General features: G+C 42.5%; 1 protein-coding gene across 3 annotated transcripts in view; it reads right to left on the minus strand.

The window, feature by feature from the left end:
* Positions 1-13,349, minus strand: part of PPM1H (protein phosphatase, Mg2+/Mn2+ dependent 1H) — a 235,808-nt gene that overhangs the window by 140,564 nt on the left and 81,895 nt on the right. For all 3 annotated transcript variants that reach the window (XM_023525265.1, XM_023525263.1, XM_023525264.1), the window contains exon 3: positions 7,332-7,676. In XM_023525265.1, the coding sequence (XP_023381033.1) occupies positions 7,332-7,676 (345 nt within the window). The remainder of the gene's footprint in view (positions 1-7,331; positions 7,677-13,349) is intronic.

Below are 13,349 nucleotides of genomic sequence, written 5' to 3' on the forward strand. Positions count from 1 at the left end.
AGGCAGGAGTCAACCCATCTTACTGATCAAAGACATAAGCTCCTGAACTCTGGTCTGACTTCCTCTTCCCACTAATTCACAACAGTGACACCTGCGCACAGCAACGGCCAACTTTCACCAAGTACGTCTCGATGGCAGGCATGACGCTAAGCACTTACAGAATCTCATCTTGTCCTCACAACCAAATTATTAACCTCACTGTTCCGATGCAGAGAAGTGGGGGTAACTTCCATGATTCACGAATGAAAAGCTCACGATGTAAATAAATGTACACTAAGATGATAAGTCAGCAGGAACCCATGCTTCGAGTAAAATGCAGTCACATGACAAGAATGAACGAACGGTTCTCAGAACCTACACACGGATGGCAGGAGGCTGGAGGATATAAAGGGAAGGAGGGGCCTGGATGTCAGCTGGGAAGGACTGTCGCAAAGTGAAAGAGAGGAGAAAGAAAGCATCAAGCTGTCAGAAGTTTTCTCTGTTTAACCCCCAAACAATGCATAAAACAGAACCTACAATTCTATTCACAAAAGAGTTTGTGGGTGGACTTAATTCATTTTTTTCTTGCATTTATATAATATAAAGTTGCTATTATGATACACATTTAGCCAAATTAACATATAAATTGGTAAAGTCCACTTCCAATATTATCGTTTTTAATATACTGGAAGGAACTGCTCTAGCTACAAAAACTATCCTTTCATATCCAGAATCAATATTTGTTTGAATACTTAAAGTCTGAGTGAAAGACAATTTTTATTAAAAATCCCTGCACAGACAACTGCTTGCATGCTGTATGCTGACTAGAGTATGAATGATTCTTGACAGACTTAAATCACTAGTTTGATCCAAAAGCAGGGGAATGCTATGGTACAGAGTCCATGTGAAAGGGCCGTCAAGGCAAAGAATTAGTCTGGGGCTCAGACAAACAACTTTATTCTGCATCATCATGGTTTATAACAAAAGAAAATCTGATTATAAAATTATTGAATCCTGAAAAAAAAAAATCAAGACTGAGTGTTCAACACTAAGATTTTCTGCTAGGGCAGAGTTCATATTTGCCTTTAATATTTTGGGAAAAATTCCATTAGCGTACCCAGTCAATCCCTCACTATTACATTAATAGTGATTCAATATTTTTTCCTATTTGATTTCATCATTTCTTTCATCTTTTCCTGTGTTTCAACTACTTTCCCTTACTAGCTCCCCCAGCATAAGGAATGCTAAATTTGGCAGCACTTTTACATAAATAGTGGACTAAAGTCTAGATACATTTTATCCAAGAAACTTTGCTAATATGTTTATGCTTTCACCAATACCCCTATTCGTGTGGTAATATACATGTGTGTGTGTGTGGGCATGTGTACACATGTACATACGTATACGTACACACACACATACACACACACACTCTTTAACTACATGTGTGCTCTCTGGAATCGCAGTGACAGGGATTTGAAAGATGTGTTTCTACAGACTTCATCACCCTGAAGGATTCACTGACATTAAAATACACTTTTCTATTTCTTCTAAAACTGGGTGTAACTAGAACACATTCTAAAAATAATCTCTCCTCCTTCCCCTCCCTAGAAGCCAAAATAGCAAATTTATTTTTTCCTACACCACCTACTCCTCTTTAAAAGATGTTTCACAAAATCCTAGTACTGAAAGGAACATTAAAGGACCATCTGGATGGTTCTTTTACTACCAGATCAAACATGATAAATGAAGTCAATAAAGATATATTTACCATTGAATTAACTATTTATCTTCTTTAAGCTCTCAACTTTTCCAACTAGTTTAAGCTTCTCACACTCGAGGTAAAAAATACGAAAAGGTGTATAATTATTATTTTTTTTAAAACCCTCGAGTTTGAGTGTTTTTTTTCAAAAAATCTGTGAAATCATGTGAAAAACTGCCTACTGCTTTGTGCTAAACAAAAACCAATTGGAATACTTCCTCATTTTAGCTTAAACTATTTCGCTGAACTATTTTATCTAAAATGAGGAAATCAGTGAACCTCAGAACATAAGTCTAGAAAAACGAGCAAAAACCATGCACATACTATCATTCCTTTTCAAGTATGGTCTACAAGGATCAACTTAAATGACTCATAAGATTCAATTAACAAGATAATTGATTTATCTGCTCAAAGCAGGAGTCCTCCAGACCTCTCAAGGCTACTTTCTACTTAGCAGGACTGATTTATCCTGTGTTCTGTCTGTCTAAATATTACATTAAGGCTAGGTTTATCTCTAAATCAAAGAATGGATGCAATTTTTAAGACCTGGGGTTTTCTTTTCTCCTTACTGTTGCAAAGAAGAGTGGGGAAAAAAGAGATGTGTGTCAAGTAAGACTAATTTAGCAGGAAAGAACTGCAAGACAGAAAATATACTGCTCGGGATGGTTGTAATTTGGTTTGAAAGTCCCAGAGATGATGCAACCCCAGGATCATTCTTTGTTCCCTTACCAATTTCAAGTTGCAGAAGGAAAGCAATATCAGGCAACAGAAGGGAGTGAGTGTTGGGTAGTTTCAATAGGACTTGGCAGCTCCCCCTAGCTGGGTTGAAACATGGTTCTGAACACATTGCTAATTGTGTCAGTCACAAATAATAAGATTCTGCATGGTTTTAGTATCTGGGTCTGATTTCGGTTTATTCTGAGAACAAGCCAATCTCTCAGCCAGGCAATGGAGAAGGAAAAAAAAAAAACAGTCCAGTACTGCCTAATATTGCCACCTTCTGGCTGTCAGTGGAATCACATGCTCATTCCTTGGAGGAACTTCCTGATATACCAGAAACAAAGACAAAAAACCCCCAAAACTCTGGCCTAAACACAGACAGACACACAGGTCCACAATTTAACATAATATGTTGATTTTTGAAAACACTTTGATTTCTAAACTATAAATAAGATTTGCATTTATCCTCCTCTTTTTCAACGTAGTATTACCATATGGTTTTTACCAACAAAAGTATTTCTGAGCCATTTACTCAGTAATAACAAGCTGTATGGTAGTTTTACAAGTTAAAATATTGCCATTTTTCTCTTTCAATACAGCCAAATTTCTAGTACATTCTTCACTGTGGTGAGGAATCTATACCCACACTGAAAAGGAAATAAGACAGAATTTTGAGATCCTCCCGCCTGTGCCCAGACCTCAAATCCTGTAGGTGGCACTTGGTTCTGGTTGCTGGGAGGGCAAAGGTCGCTTGCAACTATACCAGCAATGGAAGTGACTTCTTTCAAATGCTGACTATCAAACCCTGTTTTTGTAGCGCCAGGAAGCAGGGAGGAGACTGACATCAGGACTTAGAAGTCATTTATCTTATTCACATCTATCGTCTTGGGCCAAGCAGCAACCTAAACACCACAGGTGACAAAACTTAGCTGCTAAATTTGGCATTGTTACAAAGCTCTGCTGGGAAGCACAACTGAAGAAAGTCGGAAAGTTCTGAAATTCTGGTCCTCCAGGAAGCCACGGTTCATTTGCCACAGTGGACACAGGAGGAATTGGCTATGCAGCTTTCTCACTATGAAGGAAGATCTAAGACGAGGTACAATAAGGGGCCATAGGGCAAACCTGCCTCTGATAAGCATGCACGGTGAGTATTAGAGGTCAGCGGTCAGAGGTGACCTTTATCACAAGCCACATACTGTGCCGGGCAACCTGAGGACCCAAGAGGAAAGGAAAAGCAGTGCCCTCAAAGAAGCCTACAGCATTTGATGAAACTGTTATCATCTTCCCTTGTTCAAAGATTTTTTTTTCACTTCTATTTGTCTATATTTTTAACTAGTACCTACTTTTTTCCTGGAAATAAATACTATTTATTCTGGCTTGTGTTTCTGAATCATTTAGATAGATATCAACATTCTATAGATATCTTTTCAGATAGATATCAACATTCTATCACTCATCTTAATGTTACTTGGGACATCATTAAATAAATGAGATATTGTGTATTTCTATATTCATATAGTGTGTGACTACAAATGCTCCAAGATATAAAATGTAATCTTTTACTGCTAGATCCTTATGGTATCTAGACGAATTCTGGTTATAAAATATTAGCTCCATATATAGTAGTGACTGAGAAGGGCATCGCAGAAAGAGACAGAGAGAGAGAGACCAGAGACCTCCGATTCTATGTTGCCGAAATGCCATAAATAAAGCAAACCCCATATGAAGGGCAAACTTGGCCTTGAAGATATTATTAAGCTACTTTCTGAATCTCAGGAAGGGTAGCTGCAGAGATATCATCTGTGAGACAAATCTGAGGCTTAGGGGCAGGGCTTGGGAAATTTCTAGGGATCAAAAGTGAGGGAGAAAGCAAGAGAGCCACAAAGCTGAAATGACTGAATCTTATTTAATACTGAGTTTTCTTGTGTAGAGGATCAGAATGGCACAAAACCTGTAAGGCCTAAAGAACACCTAGGAACAGGAAAGCTAGAAAGTGGCAGGCTTTGTAACGGAAAAAAACTAAGAATGGCAGGGAAATTCCAAATCTGATCCTCTCTGAAAGGCCTGAGAGAGAGCCACCAATATCAGGCCGACAAGATAAGGACATCAGCTGCATGTCGGGCATTTCAAAAAATCAAAGTTTACCTTGAAACAATGGCTCTAGAAAACCTAATATTGAAAGGGGCAGGAAAGAAAAAGCATTTATATGAGCAAGCAATGGGCTTCCAGAACATTGAGAGCATGCTGTATAATTTCTGAGTTGTTGCTTCTGAAGCTCACCCCAAGCAATTCAATGGTTAAGTCGGGCACGTGTTTCTATGATACTGGAGTAGGTTTATTCCTGAATTCCCTGATGAAGCAAAGAGAAAACATGAGTATCTATTTGTAATTAGGGTAAACATAAAGGCATCATTCAAACAGGGACACTTTTGAGAGTAAAAAGAGACAGTATTAATAATCATTCTGGGCCAACAGGCATAGCTGGCTCAGTCACCAGCAGGGCGGGAGGTAGGGCCACCCCACCAAGCACCATGAGAACCAAAGAATTCAGATGAGTATCTCACGTAAGGCCAAACACGTGGTACGAAGTCCAGGTGGGCCTCTGGCACATGAGGGCCTAGAAGAGTGAAGAGGAAACCGTGGGGTGGAATGGATTAAAGAGACAGGCTTAAAGCCAAAAATTCATGACATGGCACACCAGGTTCTCCACAGGTGGGTTCCAGACTGCCCCTCCAGTTCACCTCACATCATTCCTACCTTTGAAATCATCTCCTAACCATGGTAAACATCGGCTTGCTGCCTGTGGCCCATCTGGGTTCTCTCTTTGATGTGTTTCTTCCCGCTAACAGTTTCCTCTGCCCAGAACACACTCCCAGCCTCTCAAGTTCTGTCTGCTTCGCTCCTACCCACCCACCCCTTGCACCGAGCACCTCTTCTCCAGGGAAACGTCTGCTCTGCCTCTTTACGAGACTCCTACTTCACCCTGCGTTTCACCTCTGAAGGTCCTTCCCACGTATATCTTACTTGTTTAATACCAGCTTTGCCTAATTCGGTCAATGTCCTTTTTCCAATTAGTCCTGACATACAGTTAGTTCTCAACAAATAGTTATTGATTAAGTCAATCACACAGGAAAGTGAAAAGAACTTTTCACTGGCAACTAAATTTCCAAGAAAAAATTCAAGTAATGAACTAGCTGGTTAAAAGCCAAAAAAATATTAAAGACAAGAATGAAGCTCCTTCCCATTTTTCCGAATGAACCTCTTATTTCAAATATAGTTGTTGCCAGTAACCCTGAGCCATTAATGGGCAGGAACAGCCTGAGAACCCTTGAGGAGGCCTGACTCAACGTGACATTGGCCTCTAGTAGATAAAATTGAGAATACAGAGGTACCAAGTAAAAGATGTCCCATACTAGCAATTACTGAAGAAAAGGAAGACCCCAAAGTTCCTTTTTGTTTTTCACTTTTCTCCCATTAGGGGGATAAGCCCATTGTCATATTTTTACCTCAATTAAATATTTAGCATTCTGAACACTGGTGTCCAGAAACACTTATTTACATCAGAGTTTCTATGATAGCTGGAGACTTAGATTTGATATGATACCAAGCTTGAGTAGGAGTCAATTTTATTAGCTTGATTTCTTGTTTTCTAAATAATCTTTTCCAACCTCCTGGTATTTTTCTTGGGACTGAAGGCTACTAGATACTCCCAATACAGGTGCATTTTAAACCACCTGCTATTCAAAGGGTAAATATTATCTCTGTGACAAGGAGAGAGATACTGGGACCAAAGAAGAGTTCAAGTGAGGAAACGGTATAAGTTTGAGGTGTGAACATATTAACTGTGTAATATTACTTTTCTTCTCTCATTAGCACACGACCTGACGTCAGGAGACCCCGGGATGTGCATTGTGTACACTCAATTCTGAGGAGATGCTTCTAGCTGCTCTTGCTTCACTTAGAAGCTTGTCATCCCTTATGGACCTCCAGGTTTTAAGGACATTACTGCCCACTCACCTTACTCAAGTCCTTATAATATCTTTATATATCTCTTACTCTTTATCTGCATGCAGGTTGCTGCTTGCTCAGGAGAGAAAATCTTTGGAACTTAAATATTGCCTCAGTAGAAAGTGCTCAGAGAAGGAAGAGGGTGGTGTGGAACAGAGCAGGGGCTGGCCTTCTATTTGCTTTCTCACCAGGCAGAGGGACAGCAAGGGTCACTGAGAGCAGCTGCACTCTCCCTGAGTGTGTTCTCCGGAGTGAGACTGATAGCAAAGGAGGCTGAATTCCTTGATTAGACACATTCGAATTTCAATGTACAAACAAATCTACGTTCCCAAGTAAAACAAACGATTCTTGGGTATTGGCCTGTACTTTTTTTTAAAGCAGTGAGAACCACATTGCCAATCATGGTAAAAGGCTGTTCTCAGACCAGATTTGTAAAAAAGGGGGCAATTCTGAGCACTTTAGTAAAAGCTGTTTCCCGAAACACCTGGAATTCATACACATGTATAAAACAGATGGCAACCAGGCCTATTTCAATTAAGTGGAATTGTACCAGCTGGCATCAACATGAGTCTGCAGAACGAGAAGCAATAATGCATACATTTATTTAATAAGCCTATTACCTCATGCACCATCCCTTTCATCTTTTTAATTTTGGCCTGCATTCAATGCCAGGAACTCTATCTTGCTGCCACCTTCTACCGAGAATAGAAACCCTATTATAAAACAGAGATGTCCCAGTGGAACCACGCAATAAATGGACAGATCAGAGATAGGCCCTTTCGGAGAGAACCCTCAAGAAGCAAAGATTTGGCTTAAGTGGTCTCCCTGCCCCTCTTGCCCCGGACTCTTTACCCATACCTACCATCTCCTTGAACGCACTCTCAAGAGCCCCGATGACCAGACATTCGTGGGGAATCTTCTTCTCCGTGAAGAAGCGCGTGGGTGGGGTGCTCGGGGAGCCGGGGGCCCCCACCCCTCCGCGGAGCGAGGCCGCTCGGGTCAGAGTCCGGCTGTTGGCGGGCGTGTTCTCGGGCTCCTCGCCCAGGCAGGTGGGCGGGAGGACGGCTGAGTTCTTCAGAATGTCCACGATGTCCTGCAGCTGCTCCGTGATGTGGTGCTGCAGTAGGCGGGAAGCCACCACCGCGGCCCCGGACCCCGCGTGACCGTCAAACAGCGACCAGTAGTGGCAGGAAACACCTTCTGATTCCTGGTGGGAGAGGGTGACAGGGAGGAGTGAGAACCACAGTGGCTACTGCCCAAGGGGGTGACACTGACATGGTGAGGCCTAGGGACCCCAGTGCATCTACCTGGCTGCCTGTCATTGGTCTGCAGACAGTGGGCAAAGACATCCAGGGAAGGGTCCCCGGATTTGTCACAGCTGCTACCAGCACCCAAGAGATGAAACTGGTCCCTGCCTCTCCACCTGGGGGAGGAGGGGGCCCAAATTACCACACGCTCAGCTACTACCTGGGGGCAAGATCTACTTTAATTTGATGTGTAGATGTCTGAAGTCAAACTCCATACAAATGGATGAGTGTTTAGAAGTCCAGCTTTAACCTCCCAGCTCGTCACCTCCTATCTCTTCAGTCTCAGAGCAGATCTGGCCTGGTGTCTTTGGAGAAAATTAGGCCTTTTTGCAGGTTCTTCAAGGTGGAAATAAACGGACCAAGTTTTCCCCTTTAGGGCCCTTATATTCTCAGATAATTGCCCCCATTTTCTTTTACATCTTGAATTTTTAGAACATGTTTTTCCCTTAGATAGCCAGTGTAGTCCAGGCTTCCTAAGATGCAGCCAATTCAAAGCTCCTTTGCCTGTTTCCTACCTCCCACAGTTTCCCAGCTGTCATTCAGCAACTCTGTTTCCTCTTCTGACCCTAAAGCTATACCCGCAGCCACGTGTGCCCATGTTCCCTCATCGTCCATGGATTTCGTACCTGCCAGTTGAATTCTAGATTTCGAGATGAACGGTTTTAAAAACCATGTTTGAATCACACATACCTAAAATCTTAGCTATGGAAAAAGAACAGCTTAATTATGATATATCTGGAGAAGATATTAAGTACTGAGATTAAATAGGTAAGGTACATATAACATCCACTCCTGACCGCGAGGCTTATCTATCGTACAACAATAAATTCATTCTTTAACTGATGCTCTCGCGTAAGTTCTTTCTGGTCCATCTTATTTTTGCAATTGGAATACATTTGGCGTGCAATATTGTGTAAATTTATGGTGTACAATATGTTGATTTGATACATTTATATATTGTAATATGATTGCCATTATAGCAATAGTTAGCACCTCTATCAAGTCACATAATTATTTCTTTTTTGATAGAATAATTAAGATCTAATCTCTTAGCAACTCTATTGTAATACAGTACTGTTGTCTATATTCATGTACTGTGCATTATAGCTCTAGAACTTATGTATTACTTGTTACAAGTTTGTACCCTTAAACAACATCTCTTCTATCCCCCCCTCCTCATTCCAGCCCCTAGTAACCACTATTTTTGGTCTTAGAATGGTGTTGGAAGATACTGTGTTAGGGTGACATGTGCTACTACTATTCTATACTTGTGCCCTTTAAAACTTTGTTTTCACTCAGTTCTGTGCTAGGTGCTGAGGGATAAAATAGGTTTGTTTTTTTTTTTTAAGTCCCAAACATTTACTGACCACTCTCTATGTGCCAGGCATGAAAGTGGGCACTGGGGATAAAAGACTGGATGCAAGAGATTACCAGACATGATCTCAACTTAATCCAGGGGAGGAGAGAGCCACTGATCACACAATCATACAAATAACCCTAAGATCATAATTTTGGTGAGGGCTATAAGGAAAGGTCCTGTGCTGTGAGGCCAGCCTGCAGAGGGGCACACCGGAGGTGGCTTCCTGGGGACATGAGGACCAGGCTGAGGGCTGCTTGGAAGTTCACGGGATCAGGAGAGAAGCGGAAAAAACACCAGGCAGCAGCAAGAGCAGGTGCAACGTCCCCGTGGTAGGAAGGCGCCTGAGGAGTAAGAGGAGACTGAGCCATGGTCATGTGGCTGGTGAGGGGACTGAGGCAGGCAAGCAGGGGGTGAGATCCGTCTGCGAGGGAGGCAGCAGCTAAACCGCTCAGTTCTACCAGGGCACATGGGGAATCTTGAGGGAACGGCAAAATTATGTTTCTAAAAGATCATTCAAACTACATACGCTGTGAAGATTAGGGGAGAAGAGTGAAAGTGAGGATGCTAGTTAGGAGGTAAATACCACCCTAAAAAGACATTTAACCTAATTCAGGCAATAGGAAACACTCGGGAACAACTAAAAGCACTATGAAACAGAGGCGATAGGCCCTCTCTCTCAGAAGAAAGTTAGGTGGAAAGAACAATGACTTGAAGATCCGAAGATTGGGTTCTCAGGGCATCTTTAATGCCAGTTCCCTGAGTGGGAGGCGGAGCAAGGTCGGGCAGCAGTGCAGGCATTAGACCCTGGCCGAGTCGCTCTAGAACTGGATCTTTCTGTTACTTACCATCTCTGTACCATGCTTTCCTAATAAGTAAAATGCAAGTGATGGCTATCTTACAGGGGAGTGGGGATTTGGGAGGGTTAAATGGTCATTTATGCCAAGTGACTAGCTAAGAAATATACCTGGAGCATGCCCTCATGTGTAGCTGCCATCACTACCAATACAATATGATCTCGGGTAAGTCATTTTCTGGGCTTCAGTTCTTTAACAAAATGAGGGGCTCCCTTAGAAAAGACTCCGATGCCCCTGCCTACTCTTAAAATTCTGTGTGTAAGAAGTATAGATTGGTGTAGGCTGGAGATGTGGGGGAAGAAGTTGGGCCTTGAAGTCGGAAAAAGTAGAATTTGAATGGATTGAGAGGTCACATGGAGGTCCGGAAGAGGAAAGTACCAGGCTTAGGAGATGTGGCCAACTCAGATAGATGCTTACTGGGTATGTGTTCTCCCTTCCTCCTCACCATTGATTCTGTTGGGCGCAGCAATGTATCCGCTAAAATACACACCTTCCTAGACTCCCTTGCAGCTGTGTGTGGTCAGATGATGCTGTACTGGCCACTGAGCTGCACATGGAAGTCTCCTGGGTGAAACTTCCAGAAAAGCTAATGTTTTTCTAGTAAAAAGAACAGCTCAACTAGCCCAGACTTTTGAACTTCATCCTTCTCCCTGCCTGATCACAGAAGCAATACCTGGAGGTAGAGTAACCCTCTTGTAAAAAAGGGTGAAACTGCAGCTCAGTTTGGTGGGACAGGAAGTCAGAAGGAGCCTGGGCCCTTGATGGCTGGCTTCGGCGAGTACACAGGCCCTTAACAGCCTACCTCCTGGTGTCGTGTCATATGGGGTTCACGACACTGTGATAGGCCACTGTTTTTAGATTCTGTAACAAGAGCTGGGAACATGCAGAAGAAAGGGTTTATAATAGTATCCTGGGACTTCTAGAATGTGTGGCAGGAAGGAGCAGTGCAAGGTAAGTAAGGCACAAGCACAGAAAAGAATTAGAAGTAGGTACAAGTAGGTAGAATAAAACTGAACCCTTAGGAAAAAGTTCTTCATGTAAGGCATCCTTGGACAGAATTTGGGGATTCCATGAACCTGTATTGATTTTCACAAACCTCTGAAATTTAGCATTTCCTCTTACTACGATTGTAGGCAACAAAGCCCAATGGGATTAGCAGAATCTGTGACTTGGACGCCAACAGAAATAAGGTCTTGTCATTCCACACATCTTGATTTACTACGCTCGTCACTACTTGCAATGATGGTAGTTATCTGCTGCATTAGTAAAGTACATATTGCCCTATTCCATCTCGCAGCTAGGGAAAAGTGGCCAAAGGAAGGGAATTCTTGCTCACGACATTAAATTCTCCAAGGGGCCCAAGGCTGCCCGAGTGAAACCCTCACACACAGTCCTTCTGCACCCGGTTTGAATTTAAACCCAGCAAATGTCTCTGAGGGCTGCAAGGATGGGAGAGGGATGGCAGAGGAGCAGCTGTTTCAGTGCCCAGGCACAGATTCTGCGACAGCAAACGTCGTCATGTTTCTAGAGCCATGATTTGAACCGAACGAGATGAAACCCCATGGAAAAAAAAAAAAAAAGAGCTACAGTGCAAGGGAATGCTACCACATTTTTAAAAAGCAACTCTGAAAATTTTTCTGACAAGTAGTCCAACCATTTCCTTCACCAAGGCAAAGCATTCTGCAGGTACAACAACAACCAGCTGACGGTATATCTGAGGAATTTCTAAGCACTCAAGAGGGAACGTGGTTGGGGGACTTCTGAGGGGCCCAGAGGGCTGATTCAGCACCCCTCTTCTGAGAACCCCTCTGACGGCAGTGCTACACATTCTTGTACAGCTAAGTTTTAAAATATGATTAATAACTTTCACAGCTAAAACTCGTAAGACGTAATTTTTCCACAAAGAAGTTTGTTTCTTACTGAATCATCTAGCACCGGCTGATATAGAGGCCAAGCCCAAACCGTTAAGTCGGTATCTCTGGTGGCGCGGCCCCAGCTCTGATCCTTTTTTAAGCCCCCTCCCCCCACTTTGGGATTCTATATGAGCAGCCAAAGCTAAGGCCCCCTTCTCTCATAGAAAGGGGGTTGCTAAGCAGTCAGGAGACCCATGTCCTAGCCATCGGTTCACTGCATGACCTTGGACAAGTCATCACATTTCTCTGAAATGACCAGACCGATGGTGTCCAAATTGTGTTCCCTGGTTCTGAAGTGGTAGATTAGGAAAGAAAAAGTTAAGGGGGTGCTTAAGTGCCGAGCCCTTTTGACAATTATTTCAATCAGAGCAGTTTTATCAGTTATTAACGTAAGGGTTTTGTCAAAGAACTTGGGCAAAAGAATTCAACTGTTTAAAAAAAATTATTTTGAAAGCCCTTGATTTAGGTAAAACCAAGCCCATGGCAGGGAACTTAAAGTGAGTGACTTACTACTTAGGGAAAAGATACCACAAAGTGGGTCCTCACCACATGCTTCAATTCCAGGTCACCTATTAAGGTCTAAGAGACCAGAGAATCACAGAAGTATCCAGTGACAGGTCTAGAGCACCCTTCCCATCATTTAACAACCCTCACATAGCAGGTAATATTCTAAATGCTTCACACATATTATTAGCTCAATAATCTTTACACCAAGCCTATGAATAACCACCCTATGACATTATTCCATTTTACAGAGGAGGACAATGAGGGGCAGAGAGTGTAACTGCTCGAGGTCACCATGTCTAAGTGATGTGGCTGGGGCCCGAGTCTAAGCTCTAAGCCATCGACCCCTACATTAAGCCGAATACTCCCACCTCACACTCCACTGGCTCCTGGAGGGAAAGCTCACCCTAATGTACACTTTTCCACTCTGCAACCAGAGTTGCAACCTGAGTAATTTTTTTGAAAACACAAAATCTGATATTTCTTTTTTCCAACCTAACAATCTGCTCTCTGGGGCTGGCTCTACTCTACGAGCCCCCAGTTTGTGATCTGATCTAGTCTCTGATTCTCTCTCCACACTCTCTTATACTCCAAATTCCACCCACACCAAACTATGGCACTTACAGTTCATCACAATGGTTCCCAAGCTCTTGAAGCTAACTATCTAGAATGTGAACACTAACTGTGATTGTGCATGGTGCCACAGGAGTGGAGAATATGTATTAAAAGTACAGATAACCATGGGTTATGGTGGGAGGGTATGACTAGCAAAGGATAACATGAGGGAGTAATTGTAGTGATGGAACTGTTGTATTCTGACTGTAGTGGTACTTACGTGAATCTATGCATATGTTAAAATTCTAAAACTGTACACCAAAAGAAAGAAATGTTCATTGCAGCGTATAATTTTTTTCAAATGATAAATACATCAAACATATAGCA

Source organism: Pteropus vampyrus, unplaced genomic scaffold (assembly GCF_000151845.1).
Source record: "Pteropus vampyrus isolate Shadow unplaced genomic scaffold, Pvam_2.0 Scaffold545, whole genome shotgun sequence".
Classification (NCBI taxonomy): Eukaryota; Metazoa; Chordata; class Mammalia; order Chiroptera; family Pteropodidae; genus Pteropus; species Pteropus vampyrus.